The sequence below is a fragment of the Blennius ocellaris genome, assembly GCF_963422515.1.
Source record: "Blennius ocellaris genome assembly, chromosome: 6".
NCBI classification, from domain to species: Eukaryota; Metazoa; Chordata; class Actinopteri; order Blenniiformes; family Blenniidae; genus Blennius; species Blennius ocellaris.
In genome coordinates, this window is record NC_137655.1 from 16,237,580 (window position 1) to 16,259,763 (window position 22,184).

At 44.0% G+C, this 22,184-nt stretch overlaps 1 protein-coding gene across 1 annotated transcript; it reads right to left on the bottom strand.

The window, feature by feature from the left end:
- Nucleotides 1-72: 72 nt before the first annotated feature.
- LOC308131300 (electrogenic aspartate/glutamate antiporter SLC25A12, mitochondrial-like) lies at nucleotides 73-21,755 on the bottom strand. The gene is made up of 18 exons (XM_080497986.1): nucleotides 21,608-21,755; nucleotides 21,081-21,134; nucleotides 19,074-19,216; nucleotides 17,882-17,997; nucleotides 16,897-17,036; nucleotides 14,559-14,705; nucleotides 13,314-13,452; nucleotides 12,276-12,369; nucleotides 11,281-11,365; nucleotides 9,908-9,983; nucleotides 8,366-8,524; nucleotides 7,333-7,385; nucleotides 7,024-7,104; nucleotides 3,715-3,855; nucleotides 2,191-2,329; nucleotides 1,719-1,877; nucleotides 767-857; nucleotides 73-678 (listed from the first exon to the last, which is right to left on the bottom strand). Exons 1-18 carry the CDS (start codon nucleotides 21,617-21,619, stop codon nucleotides 468-470), a joined length of 2,040 nt encoding a protein of 679 aa, XP_080354112.1. The 5' UTR covers nucleotides 21,620-21,755; the 3' UTR covers nucleotides 73-467.
- Between the last annotated feature and the right edge of the window lie 429 nt (nucleotides 21,756-22,184).

Here is a 22,184-nt window from a genome sequence, read left to right on the forward strand (position 1 = left end):
GGGGTCTGAATAGAGATTGTTTCATCGCAACTTGGTGTCAAAGCTGGGAATGTACTGTTCACAGTAGAAACCAACAGTTTGAATGATTTATTTCAATAAAATACAATAAATACATTTAAATTATTTCCCATGTCCCCTGGTAATGATTTCAAAATAAATACTTTGGAAATATCTGTACATCCTTGTGTCTTTTACAGGTAACTGACACATGCACACCAAAGCTATTGCACACCAGAAAAAAAAAAACTGCAGTAACAATCCTTTTGTAATGCCATAATGTCCCTCCATAGAGAAGTACAAAATGTACAAGAATATTGTGCAAGCAATGCAAAGACGCAATAAAGCCATACTCATGCAGCATTTTCAATAAGACAATCGCTCAGACGCACCGAGGCGATGGTTTGGTGAAACCGTTAAGGAGGAAGCGTGCGAGCTTTTGCAGCCCTCGCGGTTCCTGACGGGCCATTTTACGAGGCCTGAGGCTCCATTTTGGACTCGGCCACTTCGACTGTCACCCCTCCAGAAGGCTTGAACTTGGGCAGGTGCAAACCAAACTTTCTCTCCACCCCAGCGAAGGTGGCAGCGGCCAGGTGGTAGCCGCCCACGTGGTCGGCGGTTACAGAAGGCAAGTCGGCGGCGGCCTTGGGTTTGGGAGTCGGCTGGGAGCCGGCAGGGCGACTGGGGAGAAAGCGGGGTCAGAATCGGATGCACGTTTTGAGGTCGGGGAGGTATTCGTTACCACGACAACATGTTTATAGGCACTTACTGTCCTCCAAAGTCAACGTCGAACCATCTCTGGAGGAGCTCATAGGTCACCAGGGTCACGCCGAACTGTGGTGACGATCTGAAGACGCGAGCTGATGGGAAGACGGTGATGCATTTAGAGCGGGGTATTGAGAATGGAAATTGTGAAGCACACAATGTAGTGGTGATATTACATTCTTTTATTCAAATGTTTTAATTGTCAAGCACAGCATTAGTGGATATGAACCGCAAAAGTAACGCAAACAGAAATTGGGGGGGGGATAAAAGGAACCTAAAGCAACTCGCTCCCCCCATCCCACCGTAACCCACTAAGTGCTACTTAACATTGTCCAACAGCGTGTTTCAAGTGCAGTCGTATTAAGAATCAATTTAGTTCAATGGCAAAGTCGAATCTCAGTTTCTCATAGGCCCAACCAGTAAAATGCAGCATATCCTTTTAAAGAATTTAAAAATAAATGTCCATTTAGTTTCAGTGCAAAGAGGTTGTGACAGAAGTTCAATATGAAAATGTTACGTTTTAAAAGTGGCTATTGGTGCCAAATCCAGTGGAATTCTTACTTTCGCGGCATTTAGCAGATTTCAGAGTAAACGGTATGCTTACTCTCACAGTACAGCGTTGATGGTAAAGCTCCTAATATAGCAGTACTGAGGTCACACACAAAAAAATCCTTAATAACATCAAAAATATTGACAGCTTGGAATTCTTCCCTGAGTTTAATTGCAAAGACGTACGAGCACAATCTGAAAAAGTTTCCCGATAAAATCTGACACAAACAGCCTGAAATGACTTTTGTTTGAATATTTTTGCAATGTCACAGACCAGAATGGACCCTGGAGGGGCTGGTTTCAACTCACCAGTCACACGTTTGACACCCTGTTCTAGACTCTCACAGCTGACAACTTCCATTTCCACTTGTGAAGCTTGTGTGTGTGTGTGTGTGTGTGTGTGTTACCTCCTGCGCCTTTCCAAAAAGCTCTGAAGCCTTCCTCCTTGAGGATCTTCCTGAAGCAGTCGATGACTCCGTTGTACGTTGTCTGGCCTGCGCGCGCCGCCACCTGGAGCCTGGTCTTGATGACATCGGCAGGGGTCACCAGTGAAGCCGCCGGCACACCTTGTTTGTGCACAGAACGCATAATGAAGAGCTTTCGCTATGCACCGATGGTGTCACTGTCTGATATCCCCACTGCTGCATCATGCAGAGAATGAAAATGGTTATACCTTCAGGGTGTGACACCATCGATTATATGGGCAAACAGACGCACGCCGGATTGATGGAGGGGGGAAAAAAAAGAAAGCCGATGCACATTTTGTTTTGGGGTGGGGGGGGGGGGGGGGGGGGGGGTGCAGGAACTGCGACCCGTCGCTTTGTAACAACACGCCATGCTATTTGCTTTGGATGTCCGAGCTTCCCAGATGTGTGTTACCTGCGATGGCTCCAGCTGTGAGCAGCTGCAGCGGCCCCAGCCTTCCGTCCTCATCTGCCATCTTTGTCTTCGTGTGGGCATACACAGGGAAGTAGATGGCGGAGAAGGGGATGTCACGCAGGAAGCAAGCTTTGGCTCCCTGAGGGAAGAGCGGAGATCACTTTAAGACTCTGTACCGCGAAAGCGAGCTGATACATGGTGGTGGCGGCGGTTGAGCGGGTTTGTCTTGAGGATTAAGGAGCCGATGTATTCGACATACAGCGTGGTTAAGTGTAGACGACGGAGTCGAAGAGCTCCAGGCCGAGCTGCAGCGCTCTGCACACACACACACACACACTGAAGCTCCTTACAAAACAAGGAAGTCATTTTGTCTTTTTTTAAACAAGCCACACTGTCTGTCCCTCATTAAAATATGGAGTATGAACACATGACTCAAGCTGCAAGTAAAAGCCACAAGGATCTGGAAGAGGAGCAGTAGCACAGAATAATCCCTCGCTAATTTACTGTTGCTTGTTGGCCGCAGCTCCGTTTGACTATTTAACACTGTTTTGGAAAATGGCAAACAGTCATCAAAGCAATGTTTGAGCTTCTAAATTTCTGTTGCTGAGCTCCATTATGTCTATGTACACATCCAACTGTCCGCCTGAATACAGTAGTACTTCATCTGTGCATCATTACAGGGATTAAACAAACTTGTATTAAAATAAAGGAGTGGAAATAAAGTACATGTATTTTTACTAAACGCATACTTTGAATAGATTTATCAGGTAAATGCATTTTTCTTATTTATTCTTCAGCTCTCGAGACATAATTGATTAAAAAACAACAACATTGTGTTTATGTATGTGGTAAGGTTTGCGTGTACATTGACATATCTACCATACTCATGGACACGAGAATCTCATTTTAGGTTATAGTAACTCCGGCTGTAGTGTTGATCACATTCAGGGACCTTGAATTCACATCCGCGCACAGCTGGCGTGAGAAATCAACGTAACCTGAATCAGCAGCAGTGATGGCATGATCCATGCTGGACTAAAAACTATAACTTGACTCTATTGTCGACTTAATTACCAGATGAAAACCCACTGGATTATCCGTGACCATGGAGTTTATGAGGGTCTGTCGAGGTTGTGGCTTTCCCCTGGACGGTGCAGCCGCCACTCGTGAAACACACTAATCTTACTTCCTTGTTAAATTACAGTGTTATTAAAGTAACAACTAATTTTAAGGATTGCACTAGCAAACCCTTTGTCCGGCACAAATATTCACTGAAAACTTTATATGCATGATCTTTGTTGCCAACTCTTGTAAAAACCAAACCAGCAAAATTACAGCCAGGTTATCAAAAATTAGTGAGGCTAACTTTGTTGGAGCAATACCTCTTAAACTTCCAAGGTGCAGACGCTGAAGTGAACTATAAATAAACAGCCGGTGCTGCTGGTGTTGTTTCGCTGCCCTTGTATGACAGCTAACAGAGGTTGATGCCGCAGACGTCATGGTGCTGCAGAGGTGCTGACCTACCTTGTAGAGGCCGAAGAAGCCCAGGTCCCTCACAACATTCAGGGCACTGACCCTGGGGCCTGTAGTGATCTCTCCGGCCACCTGCAGACGGATCTTAACGATCTCCAGAGGATTGGTGAAAATCACCTGGGAGCCTCCAGCCTGCAGGATGCAACAGGAGCGGAATGCAGCAGTTACATACAGATATCGCTTGTATAGAGTTTGTGCACAGAGGTGGAGATTTCTATGTCTAGAGTTCCCGTGATGAGGTGACACAGCCGAGAGGCGAACCCCGGGTGAAAATGCTAACTGTGGGTAAGCAGTATTTTTTTTTTTTTTTTTTTAATTGTCTCAGTAAACATCAGCACAAAAGACACTTTTCTTTGTCCTCATTCAGCTCCAATCCTGTCAGAGTGGCCTTGACATGAGGAGGAAAAAGCCGGCATTGATGGAAGAACAACTGGGGTCACGACAGAGCAGCGAGAAGTCCCCGGCTCATGGTTGTGAGGCTGTGACCCCGGGGGCACCAGCCCTCTGCTCCCCTCATCTCCCCCGAGGCGCCTCCTGTGGCAGGGTGAGCGGCCCAGCCTGGCCTCGCCCCGCACACTTCCCCAATTCACAGCCCGTTCCCAGGGGAGGAGCGCTGAATCACCCGGACGGCTCAGGGTCCGGGACGGGGGTGCCCCCGAGGCACGGCACCCTCTGACTCGGGCACATTTATCACCCTTCCAAAAAAAATGTAATCAAGGCCCCAGGATGGCCGCTGGTGACATTCAGGGCAGGGGTCTTATCTGTAAACATCCGAGCGAAGGTCTAAAAAAAGCTCCGGCCCATTCTAGTCGTTTCAGGATGGGGAATATCCGCTGCTCTGAAGATGGATGCACTCATTCCCTCTTTTATCTTCTGCACTTAGCGGAAGGCGTCTTTCCCCCCCCCCCGATTCGTCAAATCAAACTGAATTTTAGCTTCCGTAAAACAATATGAGGAGCGGCGTGAAAAGTGTTGTTAACAGTATGGCGTGAAAAGCGTCCTCATTGTCTTGTGTGCGGACCTGTACGCCGTCCACGCCTCAGGTATGTACCGCCATGTCAAACTCAATCACAGTGAGCTGCGCCCTGCTCCATCCAGGACCCTCCAGGGCCTCTTCCTCCAATTACACCCTGACAGAGGTCGTGACCCCGCAGGACCCCGCTCCTCCGCTCCTCTGCTCCTCAGCCCGCCTGTTTCGTTTCAACACAGCCGGCGGAGATGTGGAGTGATGGAATTGTATCTTTTTTAATCCGACGTGTACTCAAAACATGTGACAATGTTGCAAGCAAGCCAAGAGTTGAACACACACAAAAAAAAGGAAACACACACACATATTTGGCAATTTTTCTGGATTTGGAATCTAAGGTTTTATATTTGAACTAAATTGTAATGAGCTGACGTGACGAGACGAATAATAACAATAATTAAATGAGTCATTATTAAACATGAAAATATTGTGACAAATAAAGCATGGGAAAATTCAAGTGACATAAAATGTTTGATAAATGACGACAATATTACCAAGGCGGCATAATTCACCGTAATTACAAATCAAAAGTGAAAGATTCACAAACACGCAAATGCTTGCAAACTTATTAGAATAATCCACTAACACACGATGTTTGTGGGTCTTTTGTTCGGACAGCACAACAACATAAGGAGCTAAATACGGTACACTTGCACTTAACTGGTTGTTTGTACATGTCTATATGTCTGCGATGGGGATTTTCTACTTTAACCTTTTAAAGTGCAAGTGACCATATTAGTTGAAGAGAGCATTTTCTTTGTTTCTGTTTTTTTTTTCTAACCTAAAAAGAATAAATTCATAGAAACATTGTAGTACAGTAAAACTAATTGTGATTAAATACCATAGTGTTTGGTCCCACTGCGTTAACAAAGCACCTGGTATTCACAGATAATACACCCGATTAATCAATTTATCTTACAAAATATAAAAATCTGTATGCAGACGCCACCACAACTGATAATATCTATTTTTAAACATTCACAATGTGATGTCGGACAGTCGTGCTCCATAACGTACAGGCCAAGAGTTTGTGTGACTTTCTAACAAATTAATTTGTCTGGAGCCACAAAACATGCTAATGATCTGAAAAGAAGGAGAGAAAAAAACCATTCATGACATTTAATAATTACTATTTAGATATACTTTACTTTTTTTGGTGGATTTTTGCTTCTTTAGCCATTTTATTCATCTGAACTCTTTTAGCCATTGTAGCTTTTTATAGCCGCTGAGCATTACCTAATGGTTTTAGCTATATTAGCAATGTTAAGCCATTTTATCAGTTTTTAGACCATTTTAAAAAGAAACGGTTTGGTATGCACATAAAATGAAAATGAAACAAAATGTTTATTTCCATAGAATCTGCCTGGAGGTTTCAGGGAGCTGCTACAGAGGGACTGAAGAGCCATAGGTTGCAGACCCCTGGTACAAATCTTTTTTGGGTGGAATGTGCAATTTTGTTCAGATTTACACTTTGCAAGATATTTCACTCAAGTATAGCAGTATAATTCAGCAATACCTTAGGGGTTTAAAGATTTCATTTCCCAGTTATTTTAATGTTTCTTAAGTTAAAAGAACTATATAAATGCATGTCATGAGCTTATGACGTCATGTTTCATTACAAACTGCTTGAAAACATAGTAAAGCTCCACTCACTCAGAATTGATCTATAATGTGGATCTATTCATCACCTCATGACTTGTAAAATATAGAGATATATATCTTGCAATATCTACTGTGTACTTTCAATTGTACGGGTTATAGTTTTGTTTTACCTCCGTTTTTTTCCAATTGTGATTCATGCTAGTTACAGGATACTGATATACAGTATAGAATGTCTATTCGTGGGAAAATATTGATACAGTCACTTAACTGAAGCATGTGAATGCCTCATTGACATTCGGATGATTATTGAATATGCAGCAGTGGTTTGCAGACGAAGCATTTCTGTGTGGGTGGTTAGCATGTTTTTCCTTTTGTCAAAGTTTTCTCCTACAGTCCCCCCCCCCCCCCCCCCCAAAAAAAAAGAAAACATGTATGCAAGTTTAACTGGTGACCCTAAATTGCCTATAGATGTGAATGTGAGGGTCTGTCCCTCAGTGCAGATGGATGAATAGATGGTGCACAATATAACACATAACAAAAGACTGAACATTGCAACAAGTTGTTTAGAATAAACATTGTGCATTTTTGGTCATCTTCATCTTTTAGGTCCCCCCCCCCCATGGCTTTCAGTCTCTGCACCGAGTTTAAAGGATGACTAAAGTAACACTTACACATCCACCAGCAAGAATCTCTGCAGCAAGAGGGATGGTACCATCTTGTGTGGTGAACTTGTCCCTGACAAAATCATTCATCTGCAAAAAAAAAAAAAAAAAAAAAGTAAAAATGGGGAAGAATACATGAGAAAGTAATCCAGATGAGACACAATCCCAGCCCTGATAGCGGGGCATTATTGTTAACTTGTGCGTCGCATTCCCATCTTGATTGCGAAGAGTGCCTTTCGTCTATGCATGTTTTTCATTCATGGCAACTTTTTTTTTTTTTTTTCGAACACTCGGGAGCTACACAGGCGAATGACTTGCCGTGAGTTTGATAGCTTTCTCCGGTGCAACGCCAATGAGCTGCGGGAGGAGACCTGCAAAATATTATTCATAGATACTATTAGAATACCTGAAATAGACGGACGAAAATCTGTCTTTAAATGAATGCACATTTTTATCGTCGCTGACTGAATACATCCCCCTGACAGCAAGAACAATATAAGCAGTGGGAGTTCTTGTGCGCGTAAAACAAACCCATAAATATTTACAGGCAGTGGCTGATATATCTGATGCACCACGACACAAAGGTCCCATTGAAATTGAACAAAAGTCCCCCCCCCCCCAAAAAAAAAATACGCCACTGCCGCTGCGCGTCGGCGTCGTTGAGGTTTGATCCCACTGTTGGTGGGGAACAGAGAGAGCTGTGTGGTCACGGACAAGATCGAAGGGGGAGACTGGGGTGCTACAGTGGCGATAACCGCCATACTGTTTCACCGTCTGTCCTTCATCAGGCCAGATAAACTTCTGAAGGAGCTGCTGAGTGACTGCTGCTGGTATGCAGCCAGAAAACAGCCGAGCGTGTCTGTCTCCGAGTCAATCACCCCTCTTATCATGTGCAAGAGGAGAGAGGAGAGAGAGGGGGGGGGGCAGAGGGAAGCAGATCAGAGCAACAAAGCGCTGCAGCAGTGGAGGTAGCAGTAGATGGCAGTCTTGACTTCCTTCATATGAAACGCCTGAGGGGGAGAGTGTTGTATATCACAAGCCTTCAGCACCATTATCACCACTCAGACTGAGGCAGATCAGACACCGCTGCTACATGAATACTGCTGGTCATTTTCCTTGGGGGGGGGGGGGGCTCTCCCAGGTATCGAGATGCTGAAAACGTGACCCCCGGGGTGTTGCTTTATTCACTCCTGAGCGCGGAGGGCAAAGGTTGCTGGTATCAATTAGCGCTCCGTGTTCCCCGATATTAACTCGCTCGCAAGTCCTGACGCTGTTCCCATCGGAAGGGTTTGTTTTGCGAGAGACCCCCACATGCTACGACAAAATAAAAAAAGAATCTGTGGCGGATTACCTCTGTAGAATCCAAAGAAGCCCTCGTAACGCAGCACTTTCTTTGCACAGTCAAAGCTGCTCTTGTACATCAGCTCTCCTACGAAGGAGCCTGTGGAGCGCTGGTTCTGCATGCGCGTCTTCACCAAGTCGATGGGGTAGACAGCAGTGGCCCCGGTGGCTTAAACAAAAAAAAGGAATACATGAAAACAAATACATTCGATTGTTTTCTTACACAATATATTCAAAACTATGTGTAGGGCTACACGGGGTGCCCATTAGATTCAGGAAGAAATGTACAAGTTGTCACTCTACAATTTGAAACGAAACTGCAACTGGAGCTGCAAAACAATTTCCTTGAGAAATATTATTCATGCAAGAGCGTCCTGAGCAGTGAAAGGAGCCTGCACGAAGGGCAATATTAAATAATAGTGCCATCAAGTGTCTGGTTAATTGAATACTGTTAAAATGTCTGAAATCTTTCACTAAATTCACCACAAATCATTTTGTACGACACAGCAATAACTTTAACGTGTCACTGCAGTTGTAAGTGGATGAATACAATCGTTCTGCTATTATGTGGTGATGGTTTGAAGCGGTTTAGGTTTTGTACACAGAACCACTGCAATATAAGCTGATCAAACTGCATTTTCATTACCGTGCACTGATGTTTAATAATTTTAGTCACTGTCCAGCTTTATTCAGTTTTGAATTAATACAAAGTTATAGACGACTGCAGTGCATGAACATTCCCTCTTGAGAGGTGCTAAACATGAAGTTCTGGACAAAACCAATGCTAATTTGTATCAATTTAATTATTTTCTAATGATCCGCCTCGATAATCACTTTGGCTTTAATTAACATATTGTGCACTGTCCTATGGCCCATCTATGTTTGGGCCATGATGTGTAATGAGTTGTACTTGTGTACTGCGGTTCGATTTGGAGGAGTCTGGCAGTGAGGAAGCTGTTACGAGAGCAGAAGCATTGCTTAACAAACTTGCACTAATCCCCTGCTGTAAACTTGTCAAATCTTGTCCGACATCAAGAGCTTGCTGAGGCGACTTTGTTTCAAACACGCAAACCGCCCGGTTCAGCAGAGGAGCGAGAAGCCGCTCATTAGCACCAACAGAGACACGGAGGGTTCACCGTATGTCTCGCGATCTACATCGCTCCCTGACCCCGGCTTGAATTGGCCGGTGGTGAATGACGACTGATAAGCCTTGGCCTGTTGGGAGAAGAGCGCACACACACGCGGAGTCGGCGCGGGGCTGCTATCAGCGGGGCGGTTATGTCAGAGGTTCCTTGTATCAGTTCCCTTCAGTGTAATTAGAGGGGGAGATTCCAGAGAGTGCGGTTCCGGAAGATTTGTGTCATTCCAAAGCTCCGACTCCCAACGACAGCCTGGAGCCACCGGTGGCACGGCAGCACAATGCCGGAGCCTCACATCACAGCCCTTCTCCTTGCAGCACAATGGCCGGGCCCCGGGGCCTCAACGCGCCAGCCGGCCGGCTAGGGTTACCCCTCGGGCGGGCCGGGGGCTCTGCGGCAGACATGTCACTCACCTCCGGCGATTGAGCCCAGAGTAAACCTGTAGGCAGACTCTGCAACCTGGAGCCAGACGGACCGAGACGTTTCGTGCTGTATAGAAGAAAAAGACACCAGTGGTCAAATGAATCTGGAGAAAGACGGGAGGCAGGGAGGGGGGGGGGGGGGGTCAGAACGCAAACCATGAATCGGCCGGCTATTAAACTGTAGTGAACCAGATACATTGTGGAAAGGAAAAATGCTATGAAGCACTCAACGATGGAGGAAGGGGCTGGAATGTGGACATGTAATATAACATCTGATTCATCAGCATGCGGTATTAAATGTCACAGACGGAGGAGCTCAGGAAAGCCTCAATGACTATATGAACCTGTGGCCGGGATTTCTACATATGCTAGATGTGGGAGGCTAAAAGCTAAAGGTCTACTTTTATTTTCACTGCAAAATGTAATTTCTCTCTTATCCACTTGATCTCTGAATCGGTGTTTGATGTCCAAAGCGGAGCGCTTTTGTTTTCACGGCGGTGCAACGGGAACAGATTAGCCCCACAACCCCTTTTTCCATGTTCAGATAAGAATCTACATGAATATTACACAGATCCAAGTGAGACACCGGTTAAGTCCGTGTGTGTGTGTGTGGAGTGCAGGTCGTGGGTTGTGAGTAACTTCTCCCAGACCAGATGAGGAGGGAGCCGAGCAGATCACTCTTTCCCTCTTCCCAGATGCTTCGACCGAGGGTTGCATGCTAACAAGATCGAGGTCTTGATCAAAGGGTTTAAACAATTAGCCTACTTCCACTAAAGGGCAGGTCTGAGAATTGCACCCCCCCCCCACCCTCAAAAAAAAAAGAATCAGATTCCAGACCTCTGAGTACGAGTCCCAGGAGCACGAGTGGCCTAAAAGCTCTGACCACAGCCTGATACGGAGCCGTGTCATCCGGTGGAGGCAGGAACTATTTTGTTCTCCCATATCCACCTTGACTCCCACTCCCCTGCTGCCATTAGCAGAGTTTGCTAAAGGCTCCTAAAACTCCTTGAGCCCCACACTGATAAAAAAGCCTCTTATTAGCGTCTCAGATGTGTGATTGCGGCTGATGTGTATGTGCAACTATACTGAATAAAAGAGGGAGAGCCTTTCATGGAGAGGTGCAACGCAACAATCTATTCCTCTTCTATGGCTATAATTGGTGTACTTTTATGTGGGAGTTTAAGAAATGCACTTCACAAGGGAAGAAAAACACGGGCACTCCGCTAATTCACTGACTGAACATTCTCTCCCTCCTTTTTTTTTTTTTTTTTTTCTTTTTGTGTAAGAGGAAGAGGGAGAAGAGGAACGGGCTTTGATGAAAGGCAGGAGGATGTGAGGCGTATTAAAGGAGTCACTCAGGCTACCTGTCTGTGGTTCTCTGCGAGGTGGTATGGCATGTCTCCTTCCTCCAGCGGCGCTATCCTCTCAATGTCTGCATGGTTCAGCCGCCTTCAACACCAGAGGAGGGAGGAGGGGGAATTAGGGGGGGGGGAAAAAAGCCCCGCGTCGACTTGGAGAAGCGGTCGGTGATGTAAGATTTTCCACCAACCTTTTTTTTTTACGGCCACATAACTTCAAGTTACAGCAACTTTAATTTAGGCTTTTATAAACAACAGACAAACAAAGCTGGATGAACGCCTGTGGCCTAGCGAGTAAATGAAAGTGTTTTTTTGTTGGTTTTTTTTTTTTTGTAACGAAAATGTTTGAGACCATGATATTCCCTGCTGGCCCGACATATCATAAAGTCTGCATCCGTGTTTTATGTTTGTCTTGTAAACAAGCCAGTGGAGCCACCGCTGTTAAAACTGACTGTGCAATAACTGCATCTTTACAGCCAATAAACAGAGCTGTAACATATTTACTCAAGCCATACTGGAATTAATTAAAAAATAAATAAATAAACAAGAAGGGATTGTATAAATGTTGTGGAAATGGATCTGAAGAACCGTCTGAGTGAGGGCACCAGTGAAAGTGGAGTTGAGAAAACTTTGGAATACAGGTTAATTGTGGTTCACGTTCTATCTTCATTAATTTAAAAAAACATTTTTTTTAACCATATTCAACACAAATATGCCCAAGTCTGATTTTGGTTAATAAAATGCTGCCACACTGTAAAAAATTTATAAATAAAAGGAAACCAGTCGTAATTACGCGTTTGTTACACAACAAGATGCAATAATATAGTTCCACCAATTAATCAGACAAACGGGGGTAAACATATACATGAAAAAAAGTTTGAAATCATAAGACTATCATTTGATTTGGGATCTTTTCCAATGGCAGCAGACGCCATGTTTCTGTTTCTGGATTAAATAGGCTGAATAGACAGTGTTCAAGGCAGAGGAACGCGGGATCTTACCCGGAGTGAGAGTGGAGGCCAACAAGCTGGTAGAGGATGTCGATCTCCATGGGAGTGATTTGTCCAAACTTGTTTGCGACGTGAACAAACTCCTCTGCGATTCACAGAGAAGAAAGACGCAATCAGATCTCGCTAATGGGAAAAGATTCAGAGCACCGAACGTTCAAACATTGGACTGAGACGTTAAACACATCGGGGTCTTCACTACATCAGACTTCTATTATATAGTATTTGCAAATATTTGTTGTGTCGTTGTCGCTTCAGTGTGGATGTCTGCTGATCAACAGTATATTTAGAAAGATTACAAAAAAAAAAAAGAAGAAAAAAAAAGAACCATTTAAGTAGCTCTGCATGAGCTTTATCGCCTTTTCCCGGAGCATTGCAGACTGAGCATGCTTTCTCTCAGCAGCACCCTGCATCACTCTTTTATATGTGCTTTATATTCAGTTCTTTACTGGTGCCCGCTGAGAAGCTCCATTGCCATCGGGTGGTCTTTCTAAAAGGAAACCTAATGGTAGACGTTGAAGAAGGGGAAAGAGTAAGTGATTCACATCCCCCAACAAAGACCTTCCTGTCAGATTTGAGGCTCGTTGTCGTTGAAGGCCGCAACGATACACTCGACTGCCAAGCTTTCGCGCGAGTGCTCGCTTTAAATTCAATGATCTCCGATAGATCCTGTGATAAAATAACGTCATGTTATTTGCAAATACTATTTGCCCAAAAGTCTATTTCTACAAGGAGGAAAGTCATGGGGAGAAAGCAGAAGTGCAAAGTGTGCATCTCAATGGGAAACACAATTAGGAGCAGATGTGGCTGACAGTATTTACTCAGGGATACATGTAAAGGGGGAGGTGATCTGATTACCACGTCAAAAATGTTCATTTACCTTGGTGACTTAGTGCTACAGTAAATGTTCCCTGTGTGCTCACTCACAGCACTCTGTCAAAAGAGTCCAAGCGTGATCCAGCGGCCACAATGTCTACATCACAGACGAAATGCATCAACGTCAGCGTTTTCGGGAAAATGCTCGGGAGGTACCTTTGGTGACGAGGGTGTCTCGGTGGGTGCCGGCGAAGGTGCTGTAAATCTTGCGAATCAGCTCCATGTTGTTGAGGAGAGCGTTGAAGGCGTTGAAGTAGGAGAAGCTCACCATGTGGGAGGTGCTGCCTCCCGCAGCCTACAGAGAGATCCAAAAGCTGTCATTCCTCCAGGATTGTAGGATTGTGGATTATCCATCATGTCCCTTTATATCCTTCTTCCACCAGGTTGGTAAAAACGTCAATGACAACTTTTATTTACTGGTGCACCTGTAGTTGTCTTCTAAGCTATTTCTACAGTCACAACACATAAACTAAACAGGTTAAAACCTATTTTATTGTGAAAATGATTTCCTCTGTATACAAAAACTGGGGGGAAAAAATCTTACAAAACATGTTTGGAGATATTTGCTTTATGATTCTGAATGAATAAATGAATTAATGTCTTTATTATCATTATGACCAAAATGAATCAGTTTTCCACTGAATGGTGCAAAACAATTACAATTACAATTACAATCCTTATCTAAAAATAGCTTAAATATAGTGCAATAATGTGTAGATAAAGTATCAAACTATGCAGTGAAAAATATGCATGTATATGTAAATATACATACATGTAAAAATATGAATTCAATTTTGTATAAAATACCCAACAGAGATATGATATCCATGAAGTAAGACTTAATAAATATGCTCAGTCAGGCAGCGGTGATATTGCACTTCTTTTTGAGTTTGAGTTCTGAGTCTTCATGATGTATAAGCTTACAGATTAGCGAGACTAAAACTAAAAAAAATATTTCATCATCTGTCTTTACCGAAACATGACATTTTTTTTCAAAACTGGAGTTACACAGCACTTCACGGTAAAAGTATCAAAATTCTATAAAAAATCTATAGGACATAAGTCAGTTTAAAGAAGAGATTTAAAAAGAAGAAACCGACTTTCTCTGCCTGAACTCTTCAGCTAATAACTTCTCCATCAGAGAAGCCCAGACAGCAAAGACTCGGTCACCCGTTGTGACGAGTTGCTGAAAGCAGAAGGAGAGATTTTTCTCATGCAGCAAACGAGCTCGCAAAGAGTTTAGAGTTCATGGAAATAAGCACAAGGCCATTTAAGAATTTCATAACAAGCATTAGATAACATCAGATCTTCAAGACAGAAATTACTCACACAGATGTTAAAAAAACTTACTGTTGACAACTAGTGGAGAACTTTTTTTTTTTTTTTTTTCCCACAACTCACTGAAACTAGGTTCTCTTCTACAAATGGAGTCAGCATGTGGTGCCTGATGGTGGCCATAATGTCGCTGAAGTCCAAGGCAGTGATGGTGCCACTTTTGTTCTTGTCTTTTTGTGCAAACGCCTGGCGAGCGTGCTCCAACTGCAGCTCCTGCGGCAACACGGAGAGAAGGTCAAGCCGTTAGCTGGCAAAAAAAAAGAGAGAGGCGAAGAGTGTTTTCCTGTAACGAGGGGCATCGCATTACGCGTCGACTGTGGAGATGGAACTTTGGGAGGAAGAAAGCGTAATGATATCAGTGGTGGACAGATGTTGAGAGTCATCAGATGTGACAGTGTCAGACGCCGGCTTTTGTAATCACCCACTGTCTCTCCAGAGACTAATGGAAACCATGTCCCGAGAAGTCTGTTCCCAGAGCCGAGCCCAGCCGGCCGGCGAGATGGCCGGCAGGTGTGTCGGCAACAGGATGATTCAATATGACAACCATGCAATCAGCAGGGGATGCAGTGGGGGGGGGCGGGGAGGCTGACCCCGGGTCAGTGTCTCTTGTTAAAGCTCATCGAGTATAACCAGAGGATTGTGGGACGGCGTCAACCGCCATATCGAACGGCTCCTTCACGCTTCTGATAAGCTAATCAGTGGATTCTTGCCGAAGGTTAATTCTCACAATGTTTGCTGATTATATTGTTGAAAGCCGGTGATGACACTTTATATCTGCCACCTCGCGGACACTGCACTTGTCCAAAAACCCCGCCTTCCCCTCCGCTCACTGACCCATCATCTCCGGTCCTGAGCGAGTAACACACAGACGACAACTTGTGTTGTTTGCATTTCAAGTAACTCACATTACAAGTGATTTAATAGACCTAAGAGAAAATGTTAAATATAATAAGATATATGTAAATTGAATCCTACTCAGTATCTTTGGAGTCGCTGTGGGACGTTTGAGTGAACCAGGAGAAGCTTTGAGGGATCCCACACTGAAGTGGGGACAGTGCGCAGCCTGAATAACTCTCAGACCACCCAGCCTCTGCCCGAAACCACAACCCTCAACCCCCCACCCCCCCGAAAAACTGGTTTCTTCACTGCACTGTGGCTCCTCTAACAGCAGAAACGTCTCAGTGACACACTTGCCGCCACCAATAAAGTGCAACAACAATGTTAGGCGCCATTATGGCACACGGAGCGACCGCAAAATCACCAGTGCGGCGGAGGAAATGAAACGGTAAAAGGATGCATCTCAGCACTTTCTATCCCGTTCAATTATTCTAAGAGATCATGTACGACACGCGGTTCACTTTGTGTCGCCTCCCATTTCTTCCTCAGCGGGATGGCAATGCCTCGCCGCGGGGTGAACGGCTTCGCGTTTATCGATGCGCATGCTTTTTAGAGGAAAACTCCAATCTGTATGCTGCCAATATGTTTCATACTGTGTCGCGTGGCATTTCTGTGCACAACAAACGTCTGCTGAAAGGCAAATTGTTCAATTGTAAGGCAGATGTTTGATTGAAAATACTTATCAATCCTCACTCCGCCCCAAGTGAAACGTAATGTAAATAACATTCTAGGTAGAAATGTGTTGATACTGAGACAACGGAGTGTCATTTTTACATACGGGATTTAGAGGTTTTTCAGCAGTAGACAAATGCCGTGAGTAAAATTTACATAACGCTGCTTTTTGTTCACCGGGCGGCTGCAACTTCCCATCCGTCCTCAGCAAGACCGAGCATTTCTTTAGATTCCTGCAAATGCAGGAATCAGCCATCACCGTCTTTATTGTTCCGTAAACAAGGGTGGACATGCACGTCCTCGTTTTGTCTTGCTGGACCCAGGATAAAGTCAACTGGACTCAACCACCACCCAATGGTTCAAAGTGACGTGACAATACACGACGAGCTGAGGTGAGAAAATGATCTACTCTTCAGTAGACGTCGCTGCAACGTAAGACAAGTACAGTTTGGTTGCCAGTTTGACACCTCCGTCCTGTTTTTTCCTTTCAGTTTTACCCCACACTAAGTAGTACGTTTTAGTTTTCCAGTTTAAAAAGCATCAGTTTTCTCATGTCATCAACAGGCTTTTAATGCAACTATTACACCTGTCGTTTGGCACTAACCCTAATCTCATAGTTTTAATTTGCCTCTATTACATTTACAAAGAACAATGTTATATTCTCAGATCCACAGTGTTAAGCTTATTAAAAAAAAACATATTGTATGTTCTTTTAAAGGTGATCTGGGGTGGCGCTTTGTTTTGAGACGGTGGCATCTTCTGATTCTAAAGTCTCATTCCCAACATCATGCATCCAAGCCGCCGTGAAATAAAACCCGGATTACAAAGTATGTACCTGCAGAAACTGAGTGAACTCTGTGTAGCTGAGGTTCTTGTTTCTTTCGTGGCCGAAGTGCAGCCTGATGAAATCACATTCCCAGTTGAAGGGGATGTGGTGATGAACTGTAGTCTGGCCGAAGATGTCGCGAACATTCTCTGGAAGAGTGGCACACGGGGGAGAGAGAGCGATGACAAACCACAGGGGGGGTCGGCCGGGGGGGGGAGGCATGCATGGTGCAGTCGTAATATCCATCTCACGTCTCATTTCATTTGCAGAGAACCTCGTTAAAGCGGAGGAAAAAGTCAATTTGGATGGCGGAGCTGAAGAGGCTGTTTGACAGCCCCACACGCCTTTCACGTTTTTGAGGGCTGTGAGTTCTTCCAGGAAATTTTCTGTACAAGAACTCCTCTCAATTCCTGTCGCCTTTATGTGGGCCCTTTTGCGCACAGAGAGAGCATTGCGGCAGCTTCTTTGAAAGAGTCTTTTGGTTTTATGACAGACTGGATTCATTTCTCTGTGAGTTAGACGGAGCTGGATATAATGCGATGTCTCTCACAACTCCCTGCTGTCCTGCCCAGAGACGAGACTTTATCACTCCACACTGCCGCCACATGTAGTACTCGACAAGCTCCTGAACCCTAAAACTGACAATAAATGCTCTGGTAAAAAAATCTATTAGACACATGCAGTCAACACATTTAACCAAACTGTGTTATTCTAATAAAAAAAAATTAAAAATCAAACGATACTGAATATACCACATTTAAAACTGCGTGAGGACATTAAAATATATGTTTCTGATCTTTCAGGTCCCATGCATGATTCAGACGTTGTCGGCCCGTTTCAACGTGTTTCGAATAATAGACCGTCACCAAAATCTAGTCTGACAAGGAGCCGTTCATGTTAACAGGGTGTTTTGAAGCTGGGAAACATATAGAACACAGATGGCAGACACTCCAGAGGAACAGAGGTGGGGAACACGGAACAAGCATGTACATACCAAATGAGATGTTCCCTGTGCCGGTCTTGTCAAACAACTGAAAGGCAACTATAAAAAGGGCATCCGGGGCACACAGAACCGACTCAAAGGCCAGAAACTCCTGGACAGAGATCAATCTGTTTGGACAAGAAAGGAAAAAGTCCTTCCTGAATAAAGATCATACTTATCTCTGACAAAAGTACCAAAAAAAAAAAAAAAAAAAAAAACTTCTCTATGTGGGATCTCTGCTTTGAAATGAACTGAATAGAGGAAAATATGTAATATGAAATGTAATACGAAATAACTTTTTTTTTGCTAAGCTTCAAATTTCATGCTTGACTGTGGAAACATCAGCAAGGAAAATAATTTGACGTGGATGTACATTTAGTAGTTGATGTGGTGCTTTTGATCACACAGTCTGGTGTTCATGCAAAATTTAAAAGCCATATTTTTAGGCTATGCAGAGAATTTAAAGGATGTTTGAATACCCCCCCCCCCCAAAGAAACTACATTCACCATTATCAAGGAACCACATCATTAAGCTTTATTTCTAATCTTTTAAGCAAGAAACCAACAAGAAATCGCAAATGTGCTTAAAAAAATAAGAAATATATACATCTGATGTGCCAGAAGGCACTTTTTTTGCGTCATTGTGAAAAATATCAGAGTCGATCTACAAGGAATGATATGTGCAACTGTGGTGAGGTACAGCAAACACATTGTCATCTATCTTATCAGTGGATCTGGTATTGGTGTAAAATGAACTGATAAGATGTCTATTGACTCAGTAAAGGATCAACCGCTATCAATCATTAACGGCGTCTTTGGCATGTTGTACCGTTTGGTTTCAGTGAACCGGTGGAATGGAGCCACGTGATGAAACAGGTACGTAGTCAAATAAATAAATCTGACTTAAAATACACAGACTTTCTCAAAGGGCTGTTGCCGAGGTTATATTTGATACTGTGCAATAATCCATCCGTCCAAACTTCCCATCCTCTGTGTCGTCACAGAGCGAATCCAGAGACAATCGAAAAGCTATAAAATATGTATTTAATATACGAGACAGTTGTGGACCACTTTGGACAAAACAGAATATTAATCCTAATAGGAACAGTTAATTGTGACAGCGAGTTGGATGACTCTATAAAAAAAAAAGAAGTGTACATATATTCTGATAAGGTGTTAAAACGTCTTGCGTTCATTCACTCACCCATCTTTGGTGGTATCAGCGACTCCGGCTATCAAGTCCACAGTTTTGGGATTATGTAGCGGCTGTGTGTGCAGACCCAGGTAAGTCTGCACAAAGTCCCTGGGGGTCATGTAACGCTCTCCATCCTCCACCACGCTGGCATACTGCAAAGATGAGACGACAATAATGTGTAAATGGTTTGGATTTTAAAATGCAGGGAGACGTTGATTAAGAATTTGCGAGCTAATTTTTTTTAAAACTGCTATACACCGTTGTTGCTTTTTCTATCTTCCACGCCTGAAGTACGAGACAGCATCAACCTCTTTCAATCTATTTATATCATTTGGTGTGCTTTTTGGGTTGTTTTTTTTAGAGCAGACGAGCAGGATCAGACACAATCATTTAGTCCTGAAACAACACACACAATTCATATTGATCTGATAAATATTTAGCGGCACATAAAAGCAAGAATGGATATCACCAATTATTTCTAAAAATAACGAAAATGTGCTTAATGATCCCCCCACAGTCTAAAAATATGCATGTAAGGTGAATTGATGATCATAAAATGTCCCCAAGGTGTGGATTTGAGTGCGCGTGATTGGCTTTTCTGTGTGTTTGAGTTTTAACTGTCGGGTCCCAGTTGTTTTTTAGGGCTGGTGACGTGAGCAGGGTGCGCACTGACTTCGCTCAGTCAGCTCAGATGAAGTGATAAAGAAGATGGATGGATAAACAGTCTCAACTGAAACTTTGTGACCACACACCCATTCATCAGCTATTATAATCTTATGAGAAAAATACAAGACATGATACAGCAAACATTTATGGACACAGTGCACACTGTACTTAGAATTATATAGAATAATAAGCATTACAACAGTATGAATTGTTGCCTCATGATAATATTGTATCCGATTTCATGTGAAACCCAGCAACACGAAATAAAAAGCATCAACCGCCAAACCTACTTGCCAAAGACTACTTGCCTTTATAAAAAAAAAAAAACATCTAAGGCACCATCTTGCTAAACCTGAGCTCTCGGTTGGCTTTAAGACGTTGGGTCATTTATAGAGCCCGGTTTAGGTTTCAAGCTGGGAACCGACATAGCTCTGGAAACACAAGCGCCGCATGAACTGGCAACAGAAAGGGCACACTCATGGGCCTGCGCCAAGTTCAGATAGAGAGAGCGTGAGATGAACAGAGCACGAGTGTGGGAGGAGAACCTCCACGCCAAGTGTTTTTCAGCGCCACAATTCAATGCACTCTGCTGAATTAATGTTTTAAGTGAAAATATTAATTCTGAGCAATTTCTTGCGGCATTCCTCCGCCACGTGATTGTGTATCTATTCACCCTCACAGTAGGCCTCGAGTAGTTCTTAATCAAATTATGCAGGCAGTCAGAATGAGCTTCCAGTAATTAACTCTTCCACCTGAATATGCATTACAAATTATGGAGGCCCGTTACAGTGGATTGAGACGACTTGCACTGTGAACAGGGGCAAGAGATCAGAGGTGTTTACACTCCAAACAACACCTATTGTGGGTAAACACCAATACACTGCACTCTAATACAGGAAGTGTGTCACTGAAGGTTATACAAACTTATTGTGTGTTTGTTTTACTCTTTTAATAGACTCCCTAAAGATGAAAATCAAACACTACATGGGCATTTAGTGAGAAACAAAGCAAGACTTCTGGTTTAATACATCCGCCCTCTGTACCCATTAGTGAAATTTACAGTCAATTTGGATGGTTTTGGAGTGGAGAGAAGTCGGACTCACGAGGGAATCAAACTCCGGAGGCTGGAATCGAACAGGGGACGCCCTCACTGTGAGGGGGAGCGCAAATCACTAATCCACCAGTCCATCCAAAATTAGTCAAAGGGTCTATGTGACCTTTGCAGAACTATTTGAGCAGCACAGACATTACGGCTAGACTGAAACGTGTTAGTGAAGTTTTAATACAGTTTATATATGCGCGTCCGCGTGTTTCCAGGTGAGCTACAGGTCAGAATAGTTTGAGTCTTACCTTCAGAAAAATAGCCTTCAACTCGTGGGGGTCGCCTCGTTTTGTCGCTTGCACCTATAAAGACAGGTATGACATTGGAGGGGTGGGCAAGTTCACAGTCACATTATAGATGACGGCAGAAGTTCAGCCTGTCTGTTCAGCTTTGATTATTTTCTTTTTCTTTTTTTTTCGCAGTCGGTTGAGAAGATCGATCACAGACAAACAACTGCAACACCCTGCATGTGGAAATCGCCGTGCTGTCATCAAACGACAAAGAAAGAAAGAAAAAGAAAAAGAAAGATACCCGCATCTAATCTATCAGACACACAAATGCAACAGAGGAAAGAGATTACAGCTGTCAGTGCGAGGCCGGGAGAGATGCGTCTATGTCAAGATGCACAGATAATAATAAAAGAACGGGGGCGCGCGTCATCTCAGACGGATGCACGCGACCCGTGCGTCCGCCCCGGGGAGCTTTCCCGCAACGCAAAGTCCGCTTCGAACTGCTTAAATCTGATTTTCTGATAAGAAATATTGACGGGAGTCACCTTGACCGCCATGCTGGATGTGACGTCAGCCGCAGTGAACGAGCGCAGGCGCTGGGCTGCAGGATGTCAGTGGGCATGCCAGGACACACAACTCCAAGACAGCGCACTAAATTTAGCCGAGTATATTGTCCCCCTCTGTGTGTGTGTGTGTGAGAGAGAGAGAGAGGGATCAGCCTGGCGCAGGACGAAGGAGACGCTCCGGTCCGGTCAGAGAAAGTCCGTCCAACAGACGAGCTGCGAGCTGGAGCGCGCTTCCTGCATGCTGGGGTCAGACGAGGACGCGCTTTGGGTGTGAGGCTCACTGCAGCCAGCACACAGATGCAGAGGCTCCCAGCATTACAGTGTGAATGAAATACATATATCTAGCTCTATAACGTTTACTATATAAGCATCCATCAATGCATATTTAAGACACTCAAATGTCACAATAGAATTTCCAGACATTGTCTGAAAATAAAAGATGTGGCAAACATGTGGCCCGTGGGCCATAACCGGCCACCTGAGGGTCCCATCAGGGCCCTGGCTTAACAAAAAAAGACATTTGGGCGCGGCGCACACTGATGTCGTTTGATGACGC

Excerpts from the sequence above, each read along its gene's own strand:
- LOC308131300 (XM_080497986.1), bottom strand. Across the intron at positions 11,366-12,275 it reads GGCCTCCACTCTCACTCCGG|GCGGCTGAACCATGCAGACA; the intron begins GTAAGATCCCGC and ends CTGGTGTTGAAG. Across the intron at positions 3,856-7,023 it reads AGATTCTTGCTGGTGGATGT|GCTGGAGGCTCCCAGGTGAT; the intron begins GTAAGTGTTACT and ends TGCATCCTGCAG.